Source organism: Pelobates fuscus, chromosome 4, assembly GCF_036172605.1.
Source record: "Pelobates fuscus isolate aPelFus1 chromosome 4, aPelFus1.pri, whole genome shotgun sequence".
Classification (NCBI taxonomy): Eukaryota; Metazoa; Chordata; class Amphibia; order Anura; family Pelobatidae; genus Pelobates; species Pelobates fuscus.
The window spans coordinates 71996086-72022601 of NC_086320.1; the positions used below are offsets into that span (position 1 = coordinate 71996086).

Sequence of the window (26516 nt, forward strand, 5' to 3'; positions counted from 1 at the left end):
ACATATACACTCCAGGCACCATTACCACTTCATATCAGTTGAGTGGTGTTTGTATTAATCCTTTACACCTAAAGGAACTCTCCAAGCACCATAACCCCTGGCTTCCCACAGTAAATTGTCAGGGCATAGCGCAGAGTGTTTCCAGAACTAGCGAACACAGGCAGCAGAGCCCAAAAGACCCCGGGTAAGAACTGAAACTGGAGGCGACCGAGTACTTCTTGTACTATAACCACTACTGTAAGCTGTCATGCTTTTAGTGCGTGCTCCTTTAATGCATGCATATGTACAGACCACATACTGTGACCTTCTCAATGAAAATTATAGCAATGTTCTATGTATGACTGCTTGTTTAACTTTTGTAGTATATGCACTTCAATTTAAAAAGAAAAATGTAATTCATATAAAATATGTATAGAAAATAAAATAACTAAAACATTGCCTGAGTATTTCAAGTGCTAATTGTTTGGAACTCAAAATTAATATTTTTTTACCCCCCAAAAATGTCAAATTGGAAAAATCCCACAAGTAAGCCAAGTTTTCATTCTAGCTATTTTGAAATTGCCTCTAAAGTCCTGAAAAAGTATCACTTTATTAATAAATAAATATTTTTATTTTTTTTTTAAAAAGAGTCACCAGAAACTCCCTGCCACTAAACCTGTCCTGAATAACATGCGTGCAATAATCAGCACGTGACCACAAGGAAGGTGTGCCACGGTGTAATGTCTCCATTCCATTACGTCACCATCCTACTTATCAACCCGCAAGAACATCAGCAGACCTCGCCTTCCCTCAGAGTGCTAAACACTAGAGTTGCACCACGCACTTGTTTAACTGTCTACTGCGCGGTGCTCGGAGTCATGCCGCCATGTTTCCGGAGCCCAGGATTTCATTCCGCAATAGTGTGTTAACGTAAACCAACGCGCGACACTTTCTTCGTTGGCAGATAGACCACTTTCAGGATCGCAGACTTATGACGTTTCACCGTCTCCTGTTAATGACGTCGATGTTTCTGTCGGAAGTGGTTGTGAATAGGTAGCAATGGCAGAGCTGGATATTGGACAGCATTGTGGGGTTGAACACTGTGGTCAGTTAGGTAATGTGTACATTTTAGTGTTAGTCTGTTTTTTGTTTTCTCGCATGATTAATTTTATTATTGGTGTGTAAAGACCAAGTGATATCCCTGTGCTTGTTATTGGTTTATAATTCTTTTTTTATAGTTTTGTGAGAAGAACGTCAATGTCAGTGTTTTTTTTGCTATTATTAATATGTTGGTAACTGTTTTACTCATCTCAATAAAGAAATATAGCAAGATTTAAAATAGATATATTGCATACTGCATTTGGTTATTACACAGTAATTTTTTTTTTTTTTTCCAGACTTTCTCCCATTTGTTTGTGATTCCTGTTCCAAAGTGTTTTGGTAAGATAATAAGCTGGTTTAATTCTCAAACAACCTTTGAGCATTTGATGTATATTTGACACCTTGGTTATTTTATGAAATATATAAGTAGAGCTGGGTGTATAGTTCTATGTGTCCATTTTATTATTATTACTGATATTTATATAGCGCTTTACAATTATCAAAGGGGGAGATTTCACAATAAATGAGACAATTACAAAAACTTACAAGAACAATAGGTTGAAGAGGGCCAAAGGAACTTACAGTCTATAGGAGGTGGGGTGTAAAACCCAACAGGAGGAGGTAGCAATCAAACAAGGTGGAGTGAAGCAGAGCTGGCGGAAAGAATCGTGTTACCCTTTAGGAGAGAACAAGGGACAGTTATGTGAGGTAGAGGGAGGCCATAAGCTTGATGGGTTTTGAGGAACTTTTTACATTATTAAAGACTAGGGGAGAGTTTGATGGTTGAATGGCAGGCTATTCCAAAGAAAAGGAACCACCCATGAGAAGTCCTGCAACCGTGAGTTGGTTGTACGGACAGGAGAAGGTCATGGGCAGAGCGGAGAGACCGAGAAGGGGCATACCTGCGGATCAGTGAAGAGATATAAGAGGGGCTAGAATTGGTCAGTGATTTAAAGGTGTGGATTATACCTTGAATTGACTCCTATAGGATACAGGAAGCCAATGTAAGGACTGACAGAGGGGTGAGGTGTGAGAGGAGCGACAGAAGAGGAAAACCAGTCAGGCAGCAGCATTCATTAGACTGTAGCAGGGAAACACGACTTGTGGGAAGACCTATTAGGAGAGCGTTACAATAATCCATGGAAGAGATTACTAGAGCATGGAAAAGCTCCTTATTAGCATCTTGCGTAAGAGGTGGATGCGGGCCATGTTTTTTTTTTTTTGTCAATCTTTCTTTTATTGAGGCATCAAATTTACGGGTACAGAATAGAAATGGGAGACAATAAAAAGTCATACAAGATGGGGTATCACAGTTCACTATACATTATCTCCGAAGATTGTCGGCCTCTTTTTTTTTTATTTAAGTAAAGTGTATTAAAAGCGTTGTTTAGCGTTAAGTGCCTGCGTGCTTAGTGTCGGGGTACGTCTTGTAGTAGGAATTAAGGCACCTCAAAATGTGAGTGTGTTGAGCGTGGGACCTTAGTTAGATGAGCTCAAATAGGTGTGCGTGTCGTAGCTGGGTGTGGTTGACTAAGTTGCTAGCGGAGAGTGCAGCAGGTAATGTGCGGTGTGTTTCAAGCTGTGTTACGCACTCTGGGTGTAATGGGGGGGTGACAGTGGCTTAATACATATTATTATTCAAAGGCTTACGGAGCCAAAAAAGATAACAAAGAAAAGATTAAAAAACACAACAATGTATGGTGAAAGAAAAGAGAGAATAAAAACATAAACCAACAGCAACAGCATTGGGAATTACACACGTGGAACGGGTCAGGTATGTCTCTTGTTATGTGCAACAGGTAGAGGGTGTGTGGGCCCAGCTTTGCTTCTGCTTCAAGTTGGTAGGGCTGTGGTTTTCTGAGCCTCTCTTCTCGGCACGAAAGGGGTAATCTCCGCTACAGTCCATGTTGGACGGTTCTGTTGCTGTGATGTTAACGCTGGAAGGCCGAGTGCCTGCAGGAAGGCTGGTATATCAGATGCGTGGGATAGCTTGTATGTTGCGCCCTCCTTCTCTGCCTGTAGTCGGTGAGGGCCCCATTTGTAGGGGATAGCTTGGTCTCGGAGTAGCTGGGTGACTGGGCGGAAGGACTTCCTCCACATCATGGTGTGCCTGGAGAAGTCTTTATAGAATGCCAGTTGTACCCCTTCAAACTCCACCGTGGGGGAGCCCCTTATAGCCCCCATTATCTTGCCCCTATCAGAGTCCCGTATGAATTTAATCAGTACGTCACCGGCTCCTTCGTGTGGTGTTGAGGCCGCCCTGGTGAGCCTGAAACAGGAATCTATTGTGATCGACTTTGCTTGTCGTGGTGTAAGCAATGTGGCAATAAGCCGTCGGCAAAAGTGCGGCAATTCCGTGCTGGTGAGTGTCTCTGGCACTCCACGGACCCGCAGGTTTCTCGCTTTGTACCGGTCCTCCATTCCAGCCAGTTGGGCTTGTTGGTCCGCATACTGCTTGCGGAGTAAGCTCAGCGCCGCGTCCGTGGCACTTTGCGCTAGCTTAGTGTCCCCCAGGCCCACCTCCACGTTTGCCACTTTATTAGTGAGTGTGGCTACTTCTGCCCTTACCAGCGCCATGTCCGCTTGGAACATGGCCTGAATGTCCTTCACCAAAGCTTTGATATCAGCCTTGGTGGCTGGAGCAGCGTCCCCCATGTCCACAGGTCTCTGTGGCAGTTGTGGCGCGCGGGTCAGCGGTGCAGGCTCTGCAAAGTAGCTATCCTCGTCCGAGGATTGTGAGGCATAGATCTCGGGCGCCATCTTGGAATCTGCAGGCCGCGACGCAGCTCGGAGAAAAGCCCCTATATCTCCGGATCCCGTGCTCGGATCCGCTCTCTGCTTCTTGCTCTTCTTCCCCATATTGTCGGTAAGCTGTGAGCCGGTTTAGAGGTCCGGTGGGTGCGGGGATTTTGGCTCCGGGCGGGTTAATAGAGTGTGCCGCACGGAGCTGTCTAAGAATGCGGCCAGTTAGCTCGGGTGCTGGCTCCGCCCCTCGGGCCATGTTTTTAAGATGGAATCTACAGGATTTGGTAACAGACTGGATGTGAGGCTCAAATGTGAGGCCAAAATAAAGTATAACGCCAAGACAGGGAGAGCAAAGGAGGAGGATCAGTATTAGGGGAGGAAATCATTAGAAAAGGAAACACTGAATGAGCATTGGGAGAGATGAGCGCACAGTGTCACAGAGACCGAGTGATTGAAGAGATTGGAGAAGGAGAACATGGTCAACAGTGTCAAAGGCAGCAGAGAGGTCAAGAAGAATTTTAGTATGGAGTAATGCCCTTTGGATTTAGCTGTGATTAGATCATTGGTGACTTTAATAAGAGCAGTCTCAGTATAGCGGAGGGGGCGGAAGCAAGACTGAAGAGGGTCAAGGAGAGAGTTGGAATTGAGAAAACAAATCAGATGGGTAAAGACCAGTCTTTCCAGAAGCTTTGAGGGGGGGAAAAGGAAGCAGGGCTATGGGGCAATAGTTAGAAGGGGAGGACGGGTCAAGATATGTTTTTTTTTTTTTTTTTTTTAAGATGGGTACTACAGTAGCATGTTTAAGGGCAGCAGGGACAACACCAGAAGAGAGAGCAGTTGAAGACGTGTGTTAAGGAAGGCACAAAACAAGAGGAGAGAGATCTGATAAGGTTAGACGTGACAGGATCAAGCGGGCAAGTGGTGGAGCGAGAGGAAAGAAGAAGTGCAGCTATCTCTTGTTCAGTAGCCTGGGAGAAAGTCTGAAGATGAGAAAAGGCATGATCCCGGTGTGGTTGAGAAATAGAAGGGCAAGGTGGTGAGAATGCTTTCCTTAGTTGTTCAATCTTGTCGATAAAGTAGCATGCAAAGCTATAGCCTGTCAGGTTAGTTTGGGGGATGGCAACAGCAGGGCAACGAAGGGAGTTAAAGGTATTAAAAAGCTCAGCTTTTATTCTTCAATGGTGGTTTACTTCTTCTTTAATAAACTCTTGAATGGTTAATGTTGCTTGAATACATTTAAGTGCATGCATACCTAAAATGTGGACTTTCGTTATAGACACATTTTATTCCTCTGCAGCCTCCAGCATAGGAGTCGAGAATCCCATGGCTGCCAAGAGCTGGTAAGTATGGTAACTAAATATCAAGGCTCTAAACAGAGGTCTTCCAAATAAATGCCCGCTTTAGCTGCACAACTATTTTATTTAAATGTTCTTTTCCTTCAATAAAATAAACAATTTGTCAGTTTTTTTTTTTTCACAGTTGATCCCATAAAGGGGTAGACTTTGAACATTTCTGTGCATCTTGGGGGTGGGGCCAAGCACCATTTTAGCCAATCAGCATCTCCTCATAGAGATGCATTGAATCAATGCATCTCTATGAGGAGAAGTTAGCGTCTCCATGCAGAGCGTGTAGACGCTGAACAGCAGTGCTGCCTACTATGCAGCACTAAGCCAGGAAGCACCTCCAGTGGTTATCTGAGGAGTGGCCACTTGGAGGTGTCCCTAAGGGCAATGTAAACACTGCCTTTTCTCTGATTATAATCACCAGAACAGCTACATTAAGCAGTAGTTGTTCTGGTAACTATAGTGTTCCTTTAAGGCAAGAATGTTTGTTGCTTTGTTTTAAACACATCCATTTCATATAACCACACCCATCACTTGTAAAGTTATATAAATATAAAACAATGCTATTTTGTGCCTCCAAGGAAGCGATATCTATGATCACAGCTCTATTGGACAATTATTTCCTGTTGTTTTCCAAACTATCCTGTTTGATTAAGTGATCAGAGAAGTTGAATCAAGTGAATTGCAAGTGCAGTGGTCATGTTCACTAAATCTTACATTTCAGTGAAAAGATTCATCATAGCTGGCAATTCACTAATGCAATAGTAGATTTCACAGCTGGGCTATTTTATTCTGAGTTTTATTTGATAGAGCTAAGGGCTATGACTGAATTAAAAATTAAGAATCCATTACTCCTGTTATTTTCTTTGTCATAGGTGACAAACACCAGCGACCCTGTTAAATCAGAGGGAAACACACTATACCCATGTACATATAAAAGCTGCAGTGGAAAGGAATTGGTTCAGGTTTTATGTCCTTATTGTGAAAAGCATTTCTGCTTGGGGTATGTTCAAATAATAATAACATGATCTGATTTATGTGTGACAATTCCTTGTTTGGTTTAACACATTTATTGCTTTACAGACACCGTCACCAGTCAGATCATGAATGTGAGAAACTCGAAATCCCTAAACCTCGGATGTGTGCTACCCAGCAGCTTGTCAAAGAAATAGTAGGTTTGTAGTTTTCCTACCAAGCATTTCGTTCTGTTTAAGCGTGGATGTAGCAATGTGTGGAGGATAGAATACAAATCTGCACTTTTGGGGAATTTTACTAAATAATGAGTTGCAGTGTATTGAAAACCAGCATACTCTAATGCCAAAATAGCAACATTGGAAAAACATGGCCATCTCAGCTAATCTTTCATCATTATTATTTTAATCTAAATTTTCCAAATCCAGTTTAAAATGTATAGTAAATTGTAGTTCACTGTTTAGTGAATAGCCTTGCTGGTCCTAAAATATCTGTCTTATAGATGATGAACCCAATTATGTTATGCATTTCACACATAACTAGCAGAATGCCCTTAACTTGTCCAAGACAAATTTCTAGAACTTTTGTATATGAGAAACTATCTCACCATAGTTTTCTCTTTTAGCATAAGGCTATCCTAGCTATAAGATAAGGAAATAATGAAAGTATTTAGAAAATTGGGCAGACTAGATGGGCCGACTGGTTCTTATCTGCTGTCACATTCTATGTTTCTAATTCCTCATGGTTTAAAATATTCAAATTAACATAAAGACTGCACCCAACGAGGCCAAGAGAAGCAGTGCACACAACCATCCTTTTTCTACTGTGACTTGATCACTAGCCATTTTAAAGTGACTAGTATTTTTATGCCAGAAATTGCAACACATTGTGCAAATGGCCCTTTTTAAGGGTAAGAATAATGGCACAAGGGACATTAGGTACATGGTGGATGGCAAAGTTCCAATACAACGATGCAGATGGGTGTCATAGAAGTATACAAATCATGTTTAAAATGGATAAATAAATTGCATCCTACCCAAAAGAAAAACTCCACCTTAAAGGAACGCTATAGAGTTGGGAACACAGATGTATATTCCTAATGCTCTAATTTACCTGGTGGCTGTTTAGGTGACCAGCCCCCACCTGTAGGGAGAGGAGAAAAAAAGCTATTTCACTTACCTTTTCTCCTCCGCAGCGCTGTTCTCCCCGCCTCCTTGACTGAAATTAATTTATCTCATCCAATGCTTTCCCATTAGGAAACCATCTGATGGAAATAGCATCGTTTTGCTATGCTAATCCATCGGAAGTGCCTATAATGGAGGCATTTGAAACCTGCAATGAAAATATTGCTGTTCTGTAGAATGTTTTCAGCTAGAGGATTGGAAGAGAGGGGGACATAACACCCAGACCAACTTAATTGAGATGAAGTGGTCTGGATGTCTGTAGTGTCCCTTTTAATGCTCTTCAAGTTGAATGTTGGACATCATTTGAATTCCTCCTAATTTTACTTCTTCTTCTTTTTTTTTTTTTTCTTTTAGATTCCAAAAAGTCAGCTGCACCAAAAAATGTGCGAAAAGGAGCAAAGAATAGCGAGACAGCAGCAAAGGTAGCACTAATGAAACTAAAACTGCACGCTGTAGGGGACAAATCTCTGCCACAGGTAAACTAATTTCAGATACAGTTAAATCAACATTCCTTCTGTTGTGGATTACTGGTCTCAAGAAACTCTGTCATCCAACATGTTGGCTGCTAATCTACATGTAGATTTCTGACTGTATATTTTGTTTCCCACCAGACTGAAAGAGTCTATTTCCAAGTTTTCTTGCCAAAGGGTATGAAAGAAAAAAGCAAACCCATGTTCTTCTGTAAGAAATGGAGCATCGGAAAAATAGTAGATTATGCCGCTTCTCTAGCAAGTCTGAAAAATGACAACAATAAAGCCGCAGCAAAAGTATGTTTTAATTACTGCTCCTTAACTGATTTACCCATTGACAATAATCTGCAGCGACCCATGCAACAAGTTACTCTGTCGAATGGCTCCACTAATAATCTGAGCCAGGACTCTTCAATTGTTAGTCCTGTGTAGTTGTCTTAACGTATGCTAAGTTCTCTTTATTGCATCGCCAAATGAGAGTTAGTGATGTCATTGGATGCTGTCAAAATTCTACTTAGAGAATCATCACAGCTACTTTCCACTTGATTTGTACTGCGGTTGCTTACTATTATTACATGGGCTTACTGTTCTTTCAAATTGTAATCTGGAGAATTCCTGTAGTTTGTAACTGCGACCTGTTTCTTTCCTTACAGAAACTGAGAGTGTGCCACACGGAGACAGGACAGATCTTGCCTTTGGATAACACATTGGAAACATGGCTTTCTAGCACAGAAGCGCCTTTATACAATGGTGGCAATATCATTCTAGAATATGTGGACAATGAGATCTCTGTGTTGGAAGATGTTAACTTATATTTAATATGACACTTTTAGAGACTGAATTTGAAATGGAAAAAAAACTCAAACATGCTAAAAATATGAAATAAATATTTAAGTACTTTTTACATAGTTGTTTGTTTAATTGGTGCTCATGTGTTCTGATACTCAAACCCAGTCTGTTAGTTGTGTGAAGCAAATCGAAGAATCGAGAGACAGGACATATTACTGTAGTACTATCAAATGGAAAATTAACAATGTAGTTCTTGAGAATTGACAAGAACTACTCTGCTGAGATTCTACTAGTGTTTTGTCTGGATCTATGGTAAAATGAGAACTAAAAAAAATGATGTCCCTTAAATGGGGCCCTATATCTCATGCTTCTATGAGTCTATTTACCCTGTCCCCTGTTTTTATGTTTGTGAAGAAGTTTGACAAAAAACAGGATTGTCCCCGGCTACACGCCCTTTTTGCTCACTGACAACGCAAGAACTACATTTCCATGTTGCCAAATGATAATCTCTGTAATAGAAACATAGAATGTGACGGCAGATAAGAACCATTCGGCCCATCTAGTCTGCCCAATTCTCTAAATACTTTCATTAGTCCCTGGCCTTATCTTATAGTTAGGATAGCCTTATGCTTATCCCACGCATGCTTAAACTCCTTTACTGTGTTAACCTCTCCCACTTCAGCTGGAAGGCTATTCCATGCATCCACTACCCTCTCAGTAAAGTAATACTTCCGGATATTATTTTTAAACTTTTGCCCCTCTAATTTAAGACTATGTCCTCTTGTTGTGGTAGTTTTTCTTCTTTTAAATATGGTCTCCTCCTTTACTGTGTTGATTCCCTTTATGTATTTAAACGTTTCTATCATATCCCCCCTGTCTCGTCTTTCCTCCAAGCTAATCGTGGAGGACAGTGAAAGGTTGAGTTTTTGATTTCCATAGCTGTGATTTTGGGTGCTTGCATTGCTTGTATTCACTTTTCAGTTCAAAATAACATTTTTTTTTTTTTTTTACTTTCTAAAAATAACTCTTCCTAAATGTGACACAACAGAATTTATGTAAATTCTTTTGTCACCACAAGAGGGAGTCTAGATTATTTTCAAACTTGTAAAGAATGTGATGGTTGCAATTTAATTATATCTGAGCTTATTATAAAATTATATGACATAGAGACCAGTGCAGGTGAATAAAAATAATTTCTACAGCAACAATCCTCCGATAATCATATATTTACATATATAATTTCCATTACTAGTAACAACAGATTTGAATTGGATTATGCAAGCATCAATTCCTGTAATTCCATTAAAGTGTGTTTCTCTTTAACCCCTTAAGGACACATGACATATGTGACATGCCATGATTCCCTTTTATTCCAGAAGTTTGGTCCTTAAGGGGTTAAGCAAACTACTATATATTTATGTAAAATATTTTTTTCATTTCTTCTGTTCTTCACACTTGTAAAATCATGCTTTATGTATGTTGGCATGAATCTCTAAACCTTTCATCAGGTTTGTGTTTCTCTGTAGCTGAACCATGGGACCTCAGCCCTCATTTTTCATGCTGCATGTACGTACATTGGACTTTTTTTAATTGGTAGATAATGATTTTAAATATTATACTACAGTATTTTATATTTCAATTATTGTATTACATATTGAGACTTCAAACAAAGCAGTACTAATTAAGTGTTACTGCCTGAGGTTGATAGATGTTTAGATCAAGTAATATGAAAAAGATGACAGTGAAAAGTGTGTTGTCTGGTAAATAGTGCCATTAACAGTTGAGAGCCCCTTGATAGTATTTTTCCTTAAAGAAACAGTGTAGCATTAGGACTGTAAGCATGTATTCCTAATGCTATAATGCTTTACTACCTATGTAGATTGAGGCTCCCCAAGAATTAGGTAAAAGGATAGTTTTTACTTCCCTTTACTCCCTCGCCGTGGTCCAGGCACCCTTAATATTTTTCCAAGAAGCCAAAACAAATTTCTTTGTAGTGTGTGTGTGTGTGTATATATATATAATATAATTACACACAGCGCTGTGGAATATACTGGGCCCCTGTTATTGTGGGTCTGTGGGTGTAGGAGGGCAGTTATACAGGTTTTTTTAATTTAAAAAAAGTATTTTTATATCAACCCTCCCGTCTTACCTTTGCCTGGGAGGGGGACAGTTTTAATGTGGAGCGATTTTAGAATTTGGTATGTTTGTCTTGTAAGCTTAATAGCCATAAAAGAAAAAACAATTGCCACACAAAAGTATATATTTATATAAAGTAGACATCACAGACTATTGTCCTAAGGTTGTTTTGACACTTTCTAAGTAGCCATTTCACCGCCAATCTCTGCTAAATATTGGAGTAAAATTTAGTTTTTTTAGGTTTTTGGCACACAAACTTATAACAAAGAACTTCTCATGTGTATTTTGTAAAGTTGGTGTGTGCTATTCCTGTACAAAGTTTTATTATGTGTTCAGTTACTTCTGCTGATTACAACGGTACCCCCATTGTATTTCTTTGGCACTATTTAGTGAAGCTACAGTGCCATATAGGAGACCTGTCCGTTTCAACATTTACAGTAGAATTTTGAGAGGCGGATTTAATGGGCCTATGCTTCAATTTGGGGTATTATAGTAGTTTGACTGTTCTAAAAAACCCCACAAAGGCCTACCATTTGTAAAAGTAGACACCTCAGGGTATCTCATATGGTGCATATTGTGCTTTAACATGCCCCCATTTTTTTCACCAATATATGCCAAAGTATGTGGTAAAAAATAATTTGGGGCATTTTTTACATACGGATTACATTTTTGCTGGGCATTTTGTACATTTCATATGTGCCACTAAGGTCAAACCCCCCAAATTATGCTTAGCTAAGCCTTCTGGGTAAAACAATATGCCCAATGTATGACCTAGACACTATTTTGGGAAGTTACACTGCTGTAAAAGAGACGGAACAAGTTAAGGTTTTTAAGTGTGAATTTTCATGGAGGGTTTTGATGCGTCCGTGTCCCACTTTGGAGCACTTGAGCAGGCTATATATTACAACTATACTATAAAGGCATACCATTTCTTAAAGAACACATCCCAGGGTATTTCAAAAGGCATATTTTGCCTGGTATATGTGGACATCGGAGGGGCACATTTGGGACACAGCCATTCCAGTTCTTTTAAAACTTTACATTTTTACACTGTGTTCATGTCCCATTTTAGAGTATTTTACCAGGCTATATAATCCAAATACCCCATAAAGCCATACCATTTCTTAAAGAAGACATCCCAGGGCAATTCAGCAGGCCAATTTTGAACCTTAGCGTGGGATCATTTTTCCACTAGCTTGTACCAAGTGTAGTGGTAATAAGCATTTTTTCTGCCTTTTTGACACACAAAGTGAGTTTGCGCAGTATATTTTGCAAACCTTATGTGTACTACGACTGTATACTACTTTATATGTTGCTCAGCTATGTCGGCTGAGTACAGCAATACCCCCCGTATGTAGCTTTGCCAGTATATGTGGACATTGAAGGGGCACATTTGAGACACAGCCATTCCAGGTTTTTTTTTTTCAAACTTTGAATTTTTACGCTGTGTCCATGTCCCATTTTAGAGTATTTTACAAGGCTATATAATCCAATTACCACATAAAGGCATCCCAGGGCAATTTAAAAAGGCATATTTTGAACCTTAGCGTGGGATCATTTTTCCGCTAGCTTGTACCAAGTGTAGTGGTAATGAGCATTTTTTTTATGTATTTTTTTTTACTTTATAAAACACAACCTTTTTTTTTTTTTTTACTTCTTAAATGTTTTACACTTTCTTAACTTTTTTTACACTTTTACATTTTTTTCTAAACTTTTCTTTTACCGTTAACCCCTAACTAGCAGTAAGCAGCACTAACGGTAAATTCCCCATTTTTCCATAACTCCCACCCAAAATATATAATTATAAAATATTTAAATTAATTAAATAAATTGAACCCCTGAGGGTTAAAAAAATAAATAAAAGTTAATCCTCAGGGGTTAAAAAAAATGAGATCACAGTATAATACTGTGATCTGTATTTTGATCACTGTAGGCAGTGATCAACTGGCAGGCAAGGGGTTAATTTTTATTTAGGGGGGTGGTATATTTTTTTTTTTTTTACTTAATTGTTACTAAAACATTTCTTTACATTTTTTCTTTTACCTTTTTAAAACTTTTTTTAACGTTAACCCCTAGTTAGTCTAACACCAAATTCCCCAATTCCCCACTAACTTCCACCCATCCCGGTAATTTTTAAATATTTAAATTAATTAATAAAATAAATGTAACCCCCGAGGGTTAAAAAAAAAAAATCAGATGACATTAAAATGTATACCCTGCCAATTGATCAATGTAGTCAGTGATCAATTGGCAGGGAAGGGGTTTATTTTATTAAAGCAGGGGCAAGGGGGGGGGGGGGTGGGATTTAACTTTTTTTTTTTTTTTTTTTTTTTTTTTACACAGGGAGAAGATCAGCAGCACTGATCCGTCTCCCTGCACTTCACACAGAACCCGGAAGTGCAGGGAGGCGGAAAGTGAATAAATGGAGCACATGTGCTCGCTCTGACAGCCTGTCAGAGCGAGGTGCTCGCTCTGACAGCCTGTCAGAGCGAGCACCGGTGCTGGGGCAGCCCGATCGGGTGCTCCCGGTCTGCCCCTAATACAGAGGCAGACCGGAGCACTGTTAACCCCGCGATCGCTGCGATTGCGGCGATATGGGGTTAACTTTAGTAAATGACGGACATTTTCCGTCAACGGTCCTTAAATGAAGGACAAGGATGACGGAAAATTTCCGTCCACGGTTGGGAAGGGGTTAATGGAAATCACATTTACAGAGAAATATTGTATTTCTGTAGAAAGTGTTACAATCAATGAAGCTATTCATTATTATTATAATTATTATTATTATTATAGTGCCATCACATTCCGTAGCGCTGTACAATGGTATAAATTGTCCACCCAGAGTTCTAAGAAGTGGGTGTTTTCATTTCCAGACATTGAATTATCTAATTTGTGATTTATCTTTCTATGAGAGGTAAGCTATCACAATAACAGTGTAATATTCAGTTTGTGCATTTTTTTTTTTTTTAAACATAAAGTACATTAAGGTACAAAGGTGTGTTTGGGTAGTTAGTATAAAAAAAATTAGTATCAGGATAAAAAAATGACTGAAAGTGTAATGTTTGTTAAAGGAAAATAAAAGACATCAGTTAACATCAAAACCATAATACTTTGAAACATAGGTTGTTACATATGTATGTACAGGTGTGAATTCGTTACAGAATTCTCCTAAATGGTAATATAAGATACCCAGATCTGTGCACTTTAAATGCTATATTTTAAGAACAGAAGTCTCAATGTTTCAGTGACCTAATTCATGGTTCTCTAATTATAATTAATTTGTGTAGATTCCTTTTTTTTTTTCTCTTCAGAGTGCACCGATGTAAACAAAGTGGCTTATTGCCCGCTGGTGCTGAAGTTTAAATTTTCCAGACGAGCTTGTGTTGTAAAACGAGTGAAGGATATTGACCCACAGCAAGAGGGAGGGAGAGAAACACAGACTGTCCTAATTCCGTTGTGGAAATTTGCCCATTAAGGAGAATGACAGTGAGGAATGAAATGGATGTCTGACAAGATTTCATTATTATTTAACTTCTGTGTAGCAAATGTATTATCCAAAGTGATGGACACCAGAAATAGAGGAGAAAAGGCATATTGGAAAATGTTGAAACAGGCCCTACAGAGCAGAGGACTATGGGGTATGCTTGTGTTCTTCAGAGTCCAACACTTTGACCTTGCTTAACTCCCTCAACCATTTTTAGCATGGATTTAATAAATGACAATGAAATGTATTTAAACTGTTTTTTTCAGATGTAGAGGTTGTGACTTGGACTACAGAGCAAAAGACATGATTAAGTCATAGCTAAAACATATAACTTTTATCTCACTACAGTTTAACTTGTAAAAAATGGGCTTTTGAAATGTTGTTTTAAAAAAGCAGTTCTAAAGAAATTGTATTTGTTAATCATTCTGCCTTTTGCTCTGAACTCTTTAGCATCTTCTGCCGTGAAATATATACAGGTATATGTTACAGATACAGTATATATACTGAAGGAAAATGCCAGCATTCTTATAATTCCAATAGATTGTTTTAGTTTAAAAAAATCCAAATATGTAAACTTTTCAGTTCATAGTGCTAACATTTTGTCCTGATGAATGTTCACACTTTGAACTGAAATGTCCTATTTTGAATTTTTTTAACCCCTTAAGGACCAAACGTCTGGAATAAAAGGGAATCATGACATGTCACACGTGTCATGTGTCCTTAAGGGGTTAAAGTAAACGCGAACCTTTTGGAATACTAAGGTTAGTGGCATTTTAATTCATTATTATTTGTGTTGCTGAGCACCAGGTATTTATTTATTCAATAAGTAGGAGTGCAGAGCAGTAAATACTTTTATATCTATATCAGCGTTTCCCAATTGGTGTTCCGCAGAACCCTAGAACACTAACTGGGGTTCTGCCGAAAAATCTGAAAAAAAAAATGGCCGTGGGCGGCGAGGGAGCAGTGAGCTCTGATCTCCCTGCTCCTCTCCCTCATGCGCACAGCAGTGATGCCGGATCCGGAATATGACATCACTCCGGCTCCGGCATCACTAGGAGGCGCGTGAGGGAGCTATCAGAGCTCTCTCGCCGCCCGCCTCTACCGCTCACCTGTCTGTCCCTCGTTGCCAGCCAAGCTGCAGCCATCCTCACTGGACCACAGGGACTTCATGCCAGCAGCCCCACTGGACCCCAGGGACTTCATGCCAGCACTCCAAAAGGTAGGGGGGCTGGGTGGAGTAAAATGTAAAAAAAAAAATTGTATGTGTGTCTGTTTGTCAGTGAGAGTGAATGTGTGCTTGTCAATGAGTGTATGTGTTTGACAGTGAGAATGTATCTGTTCTTCTCAATGAGAGTGTATATTTGTTTGTATGTTTGTCTGTAAAAGAGTGTGTGTTTATCAGTGAGAGTGTATGTGTGTGTGTGTGTATATCTGTGTCACGGTTTGCGTATGTGTCACTATGTGCACCTAAGTGTGTGTGTGTGTGTCAGTGTGTATCTGTGGGTGCAAGTGTGTGTGTGTCTGAGTGTGTGTGTTTGTGAGTCAAGGTGTGTGTATCTGTGTGTCAGATACATATACACACTGACACAGAGATACACACACTGGCACATGCAAACACAGATACACACACCTTGACAAACAGATACAGTGTGTTAAGGTGTGTGTATCTGTGTGCCACTATCTGCCAGTGTGTGTATATGTGTGTCAGATTCATACACACTGGCACATACAAACACAGATGCACACACCTTGATACATAGACACTTACAAACACAGATACACAGACTTTGAAACAGACGCACACACCTTGACACACAGATACATACATACACACACACAGATACACACACACACAGATACACACTGTATGTCAAGGTGTGTGCATCTGTGTCAGTTTGTGTATCTGTGTGCCACTATCTGCCAGTGTGTGTATCTGTGTGTCAGATTCATACACACTGGCACATTCAAACACAGATACACACACCTTGATACACAGACACATACAAACACAGATACACAGACTTTGAAACATACGCACACACCTTGACACACAGATACATACATACACACACACACACACACACACACAGATACACACTGTGTGTCAAGGTGTGTGTATCTGTGTCAGTGTGTGTATCTGTGTGCCACTATCTGCCAGTGTGTATCTTTGTGTCAGATTCATACACACTGGCACATACAAACACAGATACACACACCTTGACACACAGATACATACACACACACAGATACACACTGTGTGTCAAGGTGTGTGTATCTGTCAGTGTGTGTATCTGTGTGCCACTATATGCCAGTGTGTGTATCTGTGTGTCAGATTCATACACACTGGCACATACAAACACACATACACACCATGACACAGAGATATAGTTGGGTTATGTGAATTTCAGTTTTACTTTCTTGTATGTCCATTTGTGTCACATTCTATGTGAGAGAGAATGGGGTTTGGATGAGACTGGATTTGTGACTTATTTCAAGGTTTGGATGACTTTTAATGCTTCCGAAAAAATGTGTTGGTAGTGCACTATTGGATGGTACCGGGGACCCACAAATAGATGCTTACACTAGATCCTATTAACTTGAAAGATGTCCCTGAACGGGATTGGTTAATTAGTACATCTTGAACCACTGGGTAGTTGTTGAGCACGGCTATGAGAAGCCTGGTTTACTGCACAGAGACTGTGATTTATTCATTTTCCAGTGAAACATGATGGATTGACGTCTGAACTGAAAACATAGCCCAAAATCATAGCCTTGATAATATGGCAATTTAGGTTCCATGTATAGGATTTATAGAGAAAAATGAACATTGCAACATTCTTTACATTTTTAATGAGGGCAATGATTCCTTTCCTATTGATGTTTTTCCCATTTTGGAATATCTGTGTGTTCAGTGTTGCATAAAACACTGCCAAACTGCTGCTTAGCCCTTGTGCTTCCGTTCTTAAGTTGATTGACTGGTTACTACATTGTGAGTAGGCCTGAACTCACTTACCTACATTCCTCAGATTACACAAGGTTTCATCTGTTTTAGCTCTGGGAATCCAAGCATAGAGGTTCATATGTTTCTAGAACTATTAAACTTAGAAAGCCAAGCATTTCATGGCTTATGTGTGTCTTAGCTCCTCCATAAGTTTCTTTGCTGAAGCTGTGCACCCTCGGAACCAAAGCCACATCTACCCCCAACAAAAGGTTTTGTGACAAACTGAACCACGTCACAGGCTCTGCTTGCCAGGCTCCTTCCTCAGGACTATGGGCCTTGCAATATACCTTGCCCAATCCACTTTAAAAGGCTCAGTTTATATGATTTATGTACTTTTGTACTCCAGAAAGAGAGACCGACCATTAGCTCTGATTCCCTGGAACTGTTTTGGGCATAGGACCATGTGACAAACTCCCCTTTTCAAGTGTGTTTGCCACAAGTTCCTGGAGGAGCCTGCTTGTCAACCTCCTGTCCACAGACTATGGACCTTGTATAATGTGATATAAAAGTCTCCATTCGTGTACTTGGATTAAGCCTAATTGCTACATGGTAACAAATTCAACCTCAGTGTTCTAAGTGTTCGTCTGGGTGGCCACAATTCCTATGGATTACCACGAGGTGGTGGCCATCTTGTTCACATGAACGCAGGCAGCAGTGTTTGGGCATGAATCTCATGGCACTAAAAATCGGACACAGAAACTCCCGAACACCGCTGGAATACCATCATCGCCTGCGTTCGTTTCTACACAAGTTAGAAGGGCACTGTTCGGTAGAATCGTTCATCTGAACAAGGGGAACAAGGTCCAGGGTAAGACCATTGACTATGTTCGATAGTTTGTTTGTTTTTAAACTACTGAACTAGACCGACCGCTAGCCTCATTCTATGGAACTGTTTTGGGCATGGGACCATGCGTGCGGTTGTTCAAACAAATGACTTCCAGGAAATTCCTTAACCCCTGAACTGATCTGGGTGATTTTTGGATATGTTGGTCACCCAGATCAGGGCTATCAGGGGATGTGGGGTTTTATGTATTTTTAGGGTACTTTTGGGATGTGTGGGAAAAGGTATGTTTTTTTCTGTGCTTGGAGATAATTGGATTAAATGAGTACAGTTCCTGATCCAATTATCTCCCAGGCACAGAGGAGGGATTATCTGATTATGTATGGGAGTGTCCTGGATCTAAGAGCCAATGTAATTGTGTATTTTTCTTTTTATTGTGGTTTACTCTCGGGTCCAGGTGGGATTGCCCCTTGCTTGGGGACATTCATATAATGCCAGTTGTGGCTGCCATTAAAGCTTGTTCCAGCTTATACTCCCAGAACTACGTGTCATCTGTTTACTGTGAGGAGAAAGGGCTACTCTTTAATCACTGTTCCAGTGTGGAGGATTCAACGGGGAAAGACCTTGTAAAAAGTAGAGCTCCTAGGACTGAGTGTCGTCCGGTGCCTGGGGGTGTCAAGAGTGATTTCCCCATTCGGCTCCAGGAGAGAGCGGTTCCAGGGCCCCAGTCAAGCCATAGCGACTATGGGCAGAAGTGCTGTGGTTAGTCCCCTGTACCAGCTAGGAAGCGGTCCTTGGCGGAGGTACCCAGCCAGGGTACATGGAGCTCCGCTACAGACCATGTGCACGGTCAGTCAAAATTATGACTTCCATGGAAAGCCTGAACCCCTGAACCGATCTGGGTGATTTTTGGATATGTTGGTCCTCCAGATCGGGGCTATCAGGGGATGTGACTTTTGTGGAGTTTCCATATGTTTTGGGGGTACTTTCAGGAGGTTTTTAAAATGTGTGTTTTCTGTGCCTGGAGATAATTGAGTTTAGTACAGTTCCTGACTAAATTATCTCCCAGGCACAGGGGAGGGATTATCTTGTTTTCTGTGGGAGTGCCCTGGACCTGAGAGCCAATGCAATCATGTGTATGTTTTTGCTGTAGCCTACTCTCATGTCCATTGGGGAATGCCCCTGGAATATGTAACCGGAAACCCCTTTCAGCCGCCGCAGCTTGGCTGGGGTCTCGCTGTCCTCCACCCACCCTGGACCCTTCATATAAGGCTAGTTGTGGCTGCCATTAAACCATTCCTCTTCACCTGTAACATAGAGTCTTGTCTCATGTATGGAGGGGACAGCTATATTCACACTGGGGAATACTCACTTGGATTACTTGGATTACAACACTAGCTCTTGGATTACAACACTAGATCTTGTAAGAGCTAGCCTGCTATACTCTCAGGAGTAGGAGAGGTCTACCCACTGAGCTGGATCCCTGACTTGGGTCCAGGGTGGGTGGAGGACAGCGAGACCCCAGCCAAGCTGCGGAGGCTGTGGGGTTTACGGTTTATTTTTGATTTTAAAGTAGACACACCAAAGTATTTACCTACAGGAATTAATACATTGTGTAACAAGTCTGTCATCAGTCTTTGCCAAATTATGTAGTGCATAATCTGCACAATATGCTGAGCATTCTATTAGTGAACTGTGTACTATTGCAATTCAAAAATACACGAAAAATCCCAAAACGTTATGTTCAATCACTTTACCCAAGTGCAGAAGTGTCCCTACATGCAAGGTGAGTATACTAGGGTTGAATTTTATTATTTACATTACAAATTTAAATAATGGACATAGGCTTTCAGCTTTCCAACTTGTAGAATTGATGTTATGTCCATATTCAGCAGCCCATTATTACACCGCCTGGTATCAATGTGCTCCATTCTCTGCTGCTGTATCATTTTGATAGTTTCTAAGTCCTGCAGGTACATTTTGTTATGTGGGCTTCAGGTAGAGTTAAAGGGAACATACAGTCCTGAAAATAACAATTGTTTTTCTGGAATAGAGATTCCCTTCTGTCATTGAGACTATCGTAAAACTCACTGAGAACACTGTCACCTCCTTTACTAAAAAAAAGTAAAATAAAGATTGCTCACCTCATTTCCAGTGCTGAAACTTCTTTGATTAAGCCACTCACACCACTTCCAAAGGCGTCAGCATGCCTTCTGAAGTCTTCTGTGATCTTGTCTTGAGATGTGCATACAGACTGAATGACATGCTCCTCCACTGAGTTTGACTCAGTTCTGAAGGAGAAAAAAAGCCCTGTTTCCCTTGACAGTGCTCAATTGACTACAATGAGCCATACAGGTCATGATTATGGTGCCTGTAAATTCAGAAATTACAAATGTGAAATCCTAACACTATGGTGGCTCCACCTGCCCAGCTCATATCATCGAGATATAAGTTCTCAGCCAATCCAATGCTTTCCTATTGAAAATTATTGGGAGGTTGGTGTGCAAAATGCCACACTGTGCCAATCAGGTGGTCTTTTACAATATTAACTATTTTGGAGGAAGCCATTTTGAGTGGCAGCCACTAGAGACATTGATACCCCTGCAAAGAAAACCTTGCCGTTCTGCAGAACACTTGCAGGGTTAAAGCAAGGGGGCATAGCACCCAGACCACTTCATTAAGATGAAGTGGTCAGGGTTTGTATAGTGACCCTTTAAAATGTACAATATAACAACTGAATAGAAAATATATCTTCAAGAAAGTCAAGAGGCTTGTAAATATGCTGAGCAAGACAGAATGACATAGAGAAAAAGTAGGGTGGATTCCTAACAATGTGTGGAGAGACGTGTATGTATGCACATCCAGTTTACCAACACATGGATACAATAAGCTGCCTTGGTTATGTCATATATCCAAGATGTTTATGATACAAATTGCATTACTGTATGTAGAAAGAATTTATTCAGATTGGGATTTCAAAAGTCCTTGAGAGTTAGCATAAATTATAATAAGCTATACAATACTGTTTAAAGCCTGAAGAGACTCTCCTTGATGTATGATTTCTAGACATGTGGAAAATGATTGAAACTTTTGAGAAAAAAAATACAAAATCTCTTTTGACTGAATGACAAAATGACCGAATGGCTCACTTGACATTATTGCACAGTCGTTATTCGGCATGTGCCCACCATAACTTAAATAACACGCAGACACCAAAAGTTCTGTTGGAGTATAAAGTCCACAGCTTTATTAATTAATATCAATATATAAATTAACAATTTAGGGTCATTGTCAACAGTACTCCTTTCGTTACGCTCTCTCCTGTACCATACCCCCGACAATGACCCTACCAAAACAAACATTAACATAACCAATAATACATAACACGTAACTCAACGGCCTACCAAGAGGCCCCACCTCCATTTGTCTAACTGCAGCGGTGTACCCAGACACCCCTACACCCCTTGGTTCGTAGCCACCGATGGGCTCGAACCTACTTCCACACTTGTAACTTCCGGCCTACTCCAGCCTAGACCTTGGCCTACCAATTTCTTAACCCACCAAACTTCCTTTTTAACCAAGACCTTTTCCCGCCGCTGTGACCAAACGGGAACACTTCCAACACATAGGGTGGGTGGGAGGGACAATTTACAGGTAAGAAAGGCTCAAGTTAGAATGACTTACCCTAAAATGGCCGCTATTTAACTTCCCCTCTAACCCCCGCCCCCATAACACAACCATAGGTCAGCCCCTTGACCTAAACTTCACCTGCTTACTCCTGGCTCTGTCAAGGTCCACTCCTCCCTGCGTTGCTCCGTGGTTTCAGACCGAATGTCATTTGGCCATTACATGCATGCACTCACCGCATAGCGAGCAGGGGCATGGAGGAAGTCTAAAACCTTTATATCGCTCCCCATGCACCTGCTTGACATACCAAAAGTGGGGGCATATCCATCTTTGATTACAGTGGACTGCTCACTTTAATAAACAACTAAAAACTGGGCAGCTATTGCTACACAGCCGCTTGTAATATACACCCCCCTGTGCACCCTTCCGTGGGCATGAAGTGGGCGTTTCAATTTAACTTCCACCTTTCACTGTCCACCACCCCTGCCCCATGGTGGAATTTATTAATATAACATAGTAGTGACCGCCCCCCCATGCCCCGACTGTGGGGTTCTAAATAAATGTTATATAGTCAGCAGGGATACTGAAGTTTAAGCAAAAAGAAAGAGATGAAATGTTCTTAATTAGGCCAATGATTAGTGGGATGAGAAAAATAAAGCAATGTAACTTGATAGAGACTTTATGAATTTTCAGGAGAGAATATACACTTAGAGAAATCATTTTATATCGACTTCACTTTAATTTAAAGTCCCCCACGAGTAGGGGCATGGGGACCAGGACCCTTTATTTTGTTTCCAGGCCCCATCCCCATAGAAAGGGCCTTTGAAGAGAACGACTTTTTATGTTTTGTTGATATTCCCCCACCTGCTGCTTGAGGGAGTTCTACAACCTCCCTTATAATAATATGGAGGTCACCTTGACCTCCACAGGCTTATTTTTAGGTTGTTCTTTTTTTACGTTTTAATGTGGCAGCTAGCTAGCAAGTGCTGGGCAGCAGCCACATTGTTAACTGTCATGTCAACAAAGATTATTTAAGTATTTGCACACTGGCTGCTAGTGCTGGTTGGCCGACATAAAAATGTAGTTTATCTACCGAATGTGGAACGACCATTAATCTCTATGGACGCTGGAAGCACTAACAGGTGTACATTGTAAGCAGTGGTGAACCGAATCCTCATATTTATTCACTTGACATTAATGATTTTAAAGGAACACCACAAGCACGAGACCCACTACAGTTTGCAGCATTGGTAGTGGAGGTGGGGAGCGGTGCCTGCCAGACCCCAGGTAAAACCATTCAAAATGGTTTGACTCCACACAATGGGTGAGTACCAGGGAACTCCTGGCACCATAACCCGTTTCTTTAAGTAGCCTTGTAACATTGTGCACTGCATTTTTCTTGTGTGCTCTGTTTTTCTTAATGTGTTCTTACAACCATTCTGCCACATTGCAGTCCCCGAGCAGGATCACCCTTCTAGAACGGTAAATAAAATGCAACATGTAGCTCACTTGTCCACAAATCCATATTATACATAGTATAAATGATGGCTTACAATAACCACACAAATTGGTCTCTATGTACTGATCTCGATATTAATTATCATGTTCTATCAAGTTAAGACTCAGATCTGATATGAAAAGAATGTATGCTTCTAGCAAATACCATGTGACCGTCTATCTATTTACCATAGTGAAATGAAAATTCTTACACGCACCTATCACTATCACAGCATCAATAGAGAACCTTATTGCCTCTCCTGCCTATCAATTTTTTTTGTTTTCTTGTTTAAGTATGGGCAGAAACTATAAACATACACTGTTTTAAATGTAACTGTTTTGTGGTTTTTTTTTAACCATTAAACAGCAGGAAAAAAATGCAGAGAGAGACTGTTGCAGAGAGAGACTGACACAGAGTGCACATACACTTTATGATTGTGAAACCTGTGCGGGTCATGACCTTTTTTAACTTCATTGCCCAGGAAAGCAGCCGGACACACCTGAATTGCATTTTGTTTATTTCACGAGTTTCATCTAATTTTGAGAAGTGTTGCTGACCTTGTGGGTATGCATGTTGATATTGTGAAACAACATGCATTTTAAGGTTAAACACAAAAGATGATACAATGCCATTGTATTATTATTTTACTAGTAGTAGAATTCATAAATCGCCAACATGTTCCAAAGTAACTTGCAGAGAGCAAGAGTAAGGGCTGAATGAGTGGTCAGGAGCCAGAGGTCAAAAAGTGTCTGACAGCGGCCTTCATTTTGGATTGTAAGAGAGAATCTGGGCTTCTATGAGACCAATGATGAGTAAATTGCAGCATCAAGGCAGGATATAACCATAGTGTGGGCAGAGAATTGAGATCTATATTCAGTCTTGATAAGGAAGTAAAAGGTACGAATGGAAGCAGGGCGTGTGTAGGGAAAAGAGGCATATCATCGCACGGTGCCCTTAAAACTACTAATATGCTGCACGTGTGTTTAATAATGGACTCATCTTGTGCTCTTATGGGGGCTTTGTCTCAGGTCCCCCAAAGCAGGTTATCAGAGAAAATCCATGGACAGGCATTAAATGAGGGCTGTCCAGCCAGCTGGAAGATAAGGTTTTCAAATCCACTGTCAAACTCCCATAAAACATACATGTATAATTATCTTCATAGTGCTTTTTTTTTAAAAAAAAATCTGAATTATAGAATCAGATAAATTGTGATCTTTCAGATTATTTGATGTTGATGTTTGAATACATTTATGTCACAGGGCAATATATGTAGTTAGTAGGTTTGTTGTTATGAATAATGTTGTTTTTTTGATGAGATAGTTTTCCAAGAACAGTTAAAAGAGTCACTGATACCTCATGTCAGTAGTTTTTTTCAAAGTCATTGAATGTTCTTCCTTTATGTTTGTGTTCTCACGCATCTATGTAACCATTATAGAGGTCTCATTCCTTTATGCACTTCATGAAAAGTTTTGTAAACAGTCAATTTGGATATTTACAGAGTTCAAGAGGAGGTGGCATTCATTCTTTATTTTTTTTTATTTTTTTAATTCTTTATTTTATTTGTGCATACCGTGAACAATCATGTTTGCACTGCCACAATAGCTGGTGCAAGCAAGTAAGTAAACATACATTAACATAAGAATGGCATTGAAATACATAGCACAGTTTTTTGTTTTTATAATTAAGATAGGAAACGTGTTAACGATAGACATATAGGCTTGAGATGCCATGACAGCAGTGACAGTCATAGTATGAACATACAGCAAGATACGTTGTCATGCAGGGCCGGCGCGTCCATAAGGCGGCACAGGCGGCCACCTTAGGGCGCACCGGCTCTGGGGGCACAAAATTCCAGTGACCGGCAGGAGGGAAGTGCTCCCTCCTGCCTGGTCACCTCCTGTATCACCGGCGCGGCGTGCGGCTGAACTGAATTAGGAGGCGGCGAGGGAGCTCTGATCTCTCTGACCGGCTCCCTCGCGCGCCTTTTGCTGATGCCGCGGGAGCCGGAATATGACGTCATATTCCGGCTCCCGCGGCATCAGAAAACAGCCTGCGAGGGAGCCGGTCAGAGAGATCAGAGCTCCCTCGCCGCCTCCTAATTCAGTTCAGCCGCACACCTCCCAGCAGCCCCACTGGACCACCAATGAGAGACCCACGCCAGCTCTCCAGGTAGGGAGGCTGGGTGGGACATTTAAATTTAATTTAGATTATTAATTACTGTGTGTATGTGTGTGTGCATGTGAGTGTGAGTGTGTATGTCAGTGTGTATGTGTGTCTGTGAGTTTGTGTGTGTCTGTCAGTGTGTGTGTGTGAGTGAGTGTGTGTGTGTCTGTCAGTATGTGTGTCTGTCAGTGTGTGTGTGTAAGTGTGTCTATGAGTTTGTGTGTGAGTGAGTGTGTCTGTCGGTGTGTGTGTGCGCATGTGAGTATGTGTGTCTGTCAGTGTGTGTGTGTTCGAGTATGTGTCTGTGAGTTTGTGTGTGTGTGTGAGTATGTATTTTTCTGTATGCCTGTCTGTATGTATGTATCTGTATGACGGTATGCCTCTGTATGTATGTATGTGTCTGTATGACGGTATGCCTCTGTATGTATGTATGTGTCTGTATGCCTGTCTATATGTATGTGTCTGTATGACGTTATGTCTCTGTATGCATGCATGTATCTGTATGTGTGTATGTCTTTGTATGCCTGTATGTATGTATGTATGTGTCTGCATGCCTGTATGTCTCCGTATGTATGTTTCTTTATGCCTGTATGTCTGTATGTATGTGCCTGAATGTCTTTGTATGTATGTTTCTGTATGCCTGTCTGTATGTATGTGTCTGTATGACGGTATGCCTCTGTATGCATGTATGTCTTTATATGCCTGCATGTCTCTGTATGCATGTATATCTCTGCTTGTATGTCTCTGACTGTATGTGTCTGTATGTCTCTGTATGATTATTGCTGTCTTTGTATGACAGTGTACCTGTATGACTTTGACTGTGTGACTGAAAAATTATGCCTGTGTGCCTGTGGCTTGGGAGGAAAGACACACAGGTGAAGATGCATTTTTTTTTTTTTAATGAGGGTTGGGGGCGCCAAAATGCATCTTCGCCTGTGTAACTAAAAATTCTAGCACCGGCCCTGTTGTCATGTCATATGAGGAAATTGCTCAATTTATAGGTATGAGAAATCAAGCTTAACTGTGGGTTTGAACATTAGATCTGAGTGATTACAAGTTTAAAGAAGAGTAATGTATTACTTGAAGCATGGTATATGCTAGGTAGGAGCTAAGTAGTGTTAAGAGAAATATAGTATAACATGCTCGGCTTAACACTGGATATATTATGCCACTGGCCTTCGGCGTCAGCTATACATGCTTGACAAAATGGGGCTCCCTGCATTACAACTGTAGCTAGCTGTGG

At 40.7% G+C, this 26516-nt stretch overlaps 1 protein-coding gene and 1 long non-coding RNA gene across 2 annotated transcripts in view; both read left to right on the top strand.

Annotated features, from left to right (window-relative positions):
• The window catches only part of LOC134607801 (uncharacterized), an 876365-nt gene that overhangs the window by 835125 nt on the left and 14724 nt on the right, over window positions 1-26516 (top strand). The window lies entirely within an intron of this gene.
• ZFAND1 (zinc finger AN1-type containing 1) lies at window positions 993-8698 on the top strand. Its single transcript, XM_063450355.1, has 8 exons — window positions 993-1093; window positions 1377-1419; window positions 5123-5165; window positions 6044-6171; window positions 6252-6343; window positions 7679-7800; window positions 7936-8091; window positions 8448-8698. Exons 1-8 carry the CDS (start codon window positions 1039-1041, stop codon window positions 8616-8618), a joined length of 810 nt encoding a protein of 269 aa, XP_063306425.1. The 5' UTR covers window positions 993-1038; the 3' UTR covers window positions 8619-8698.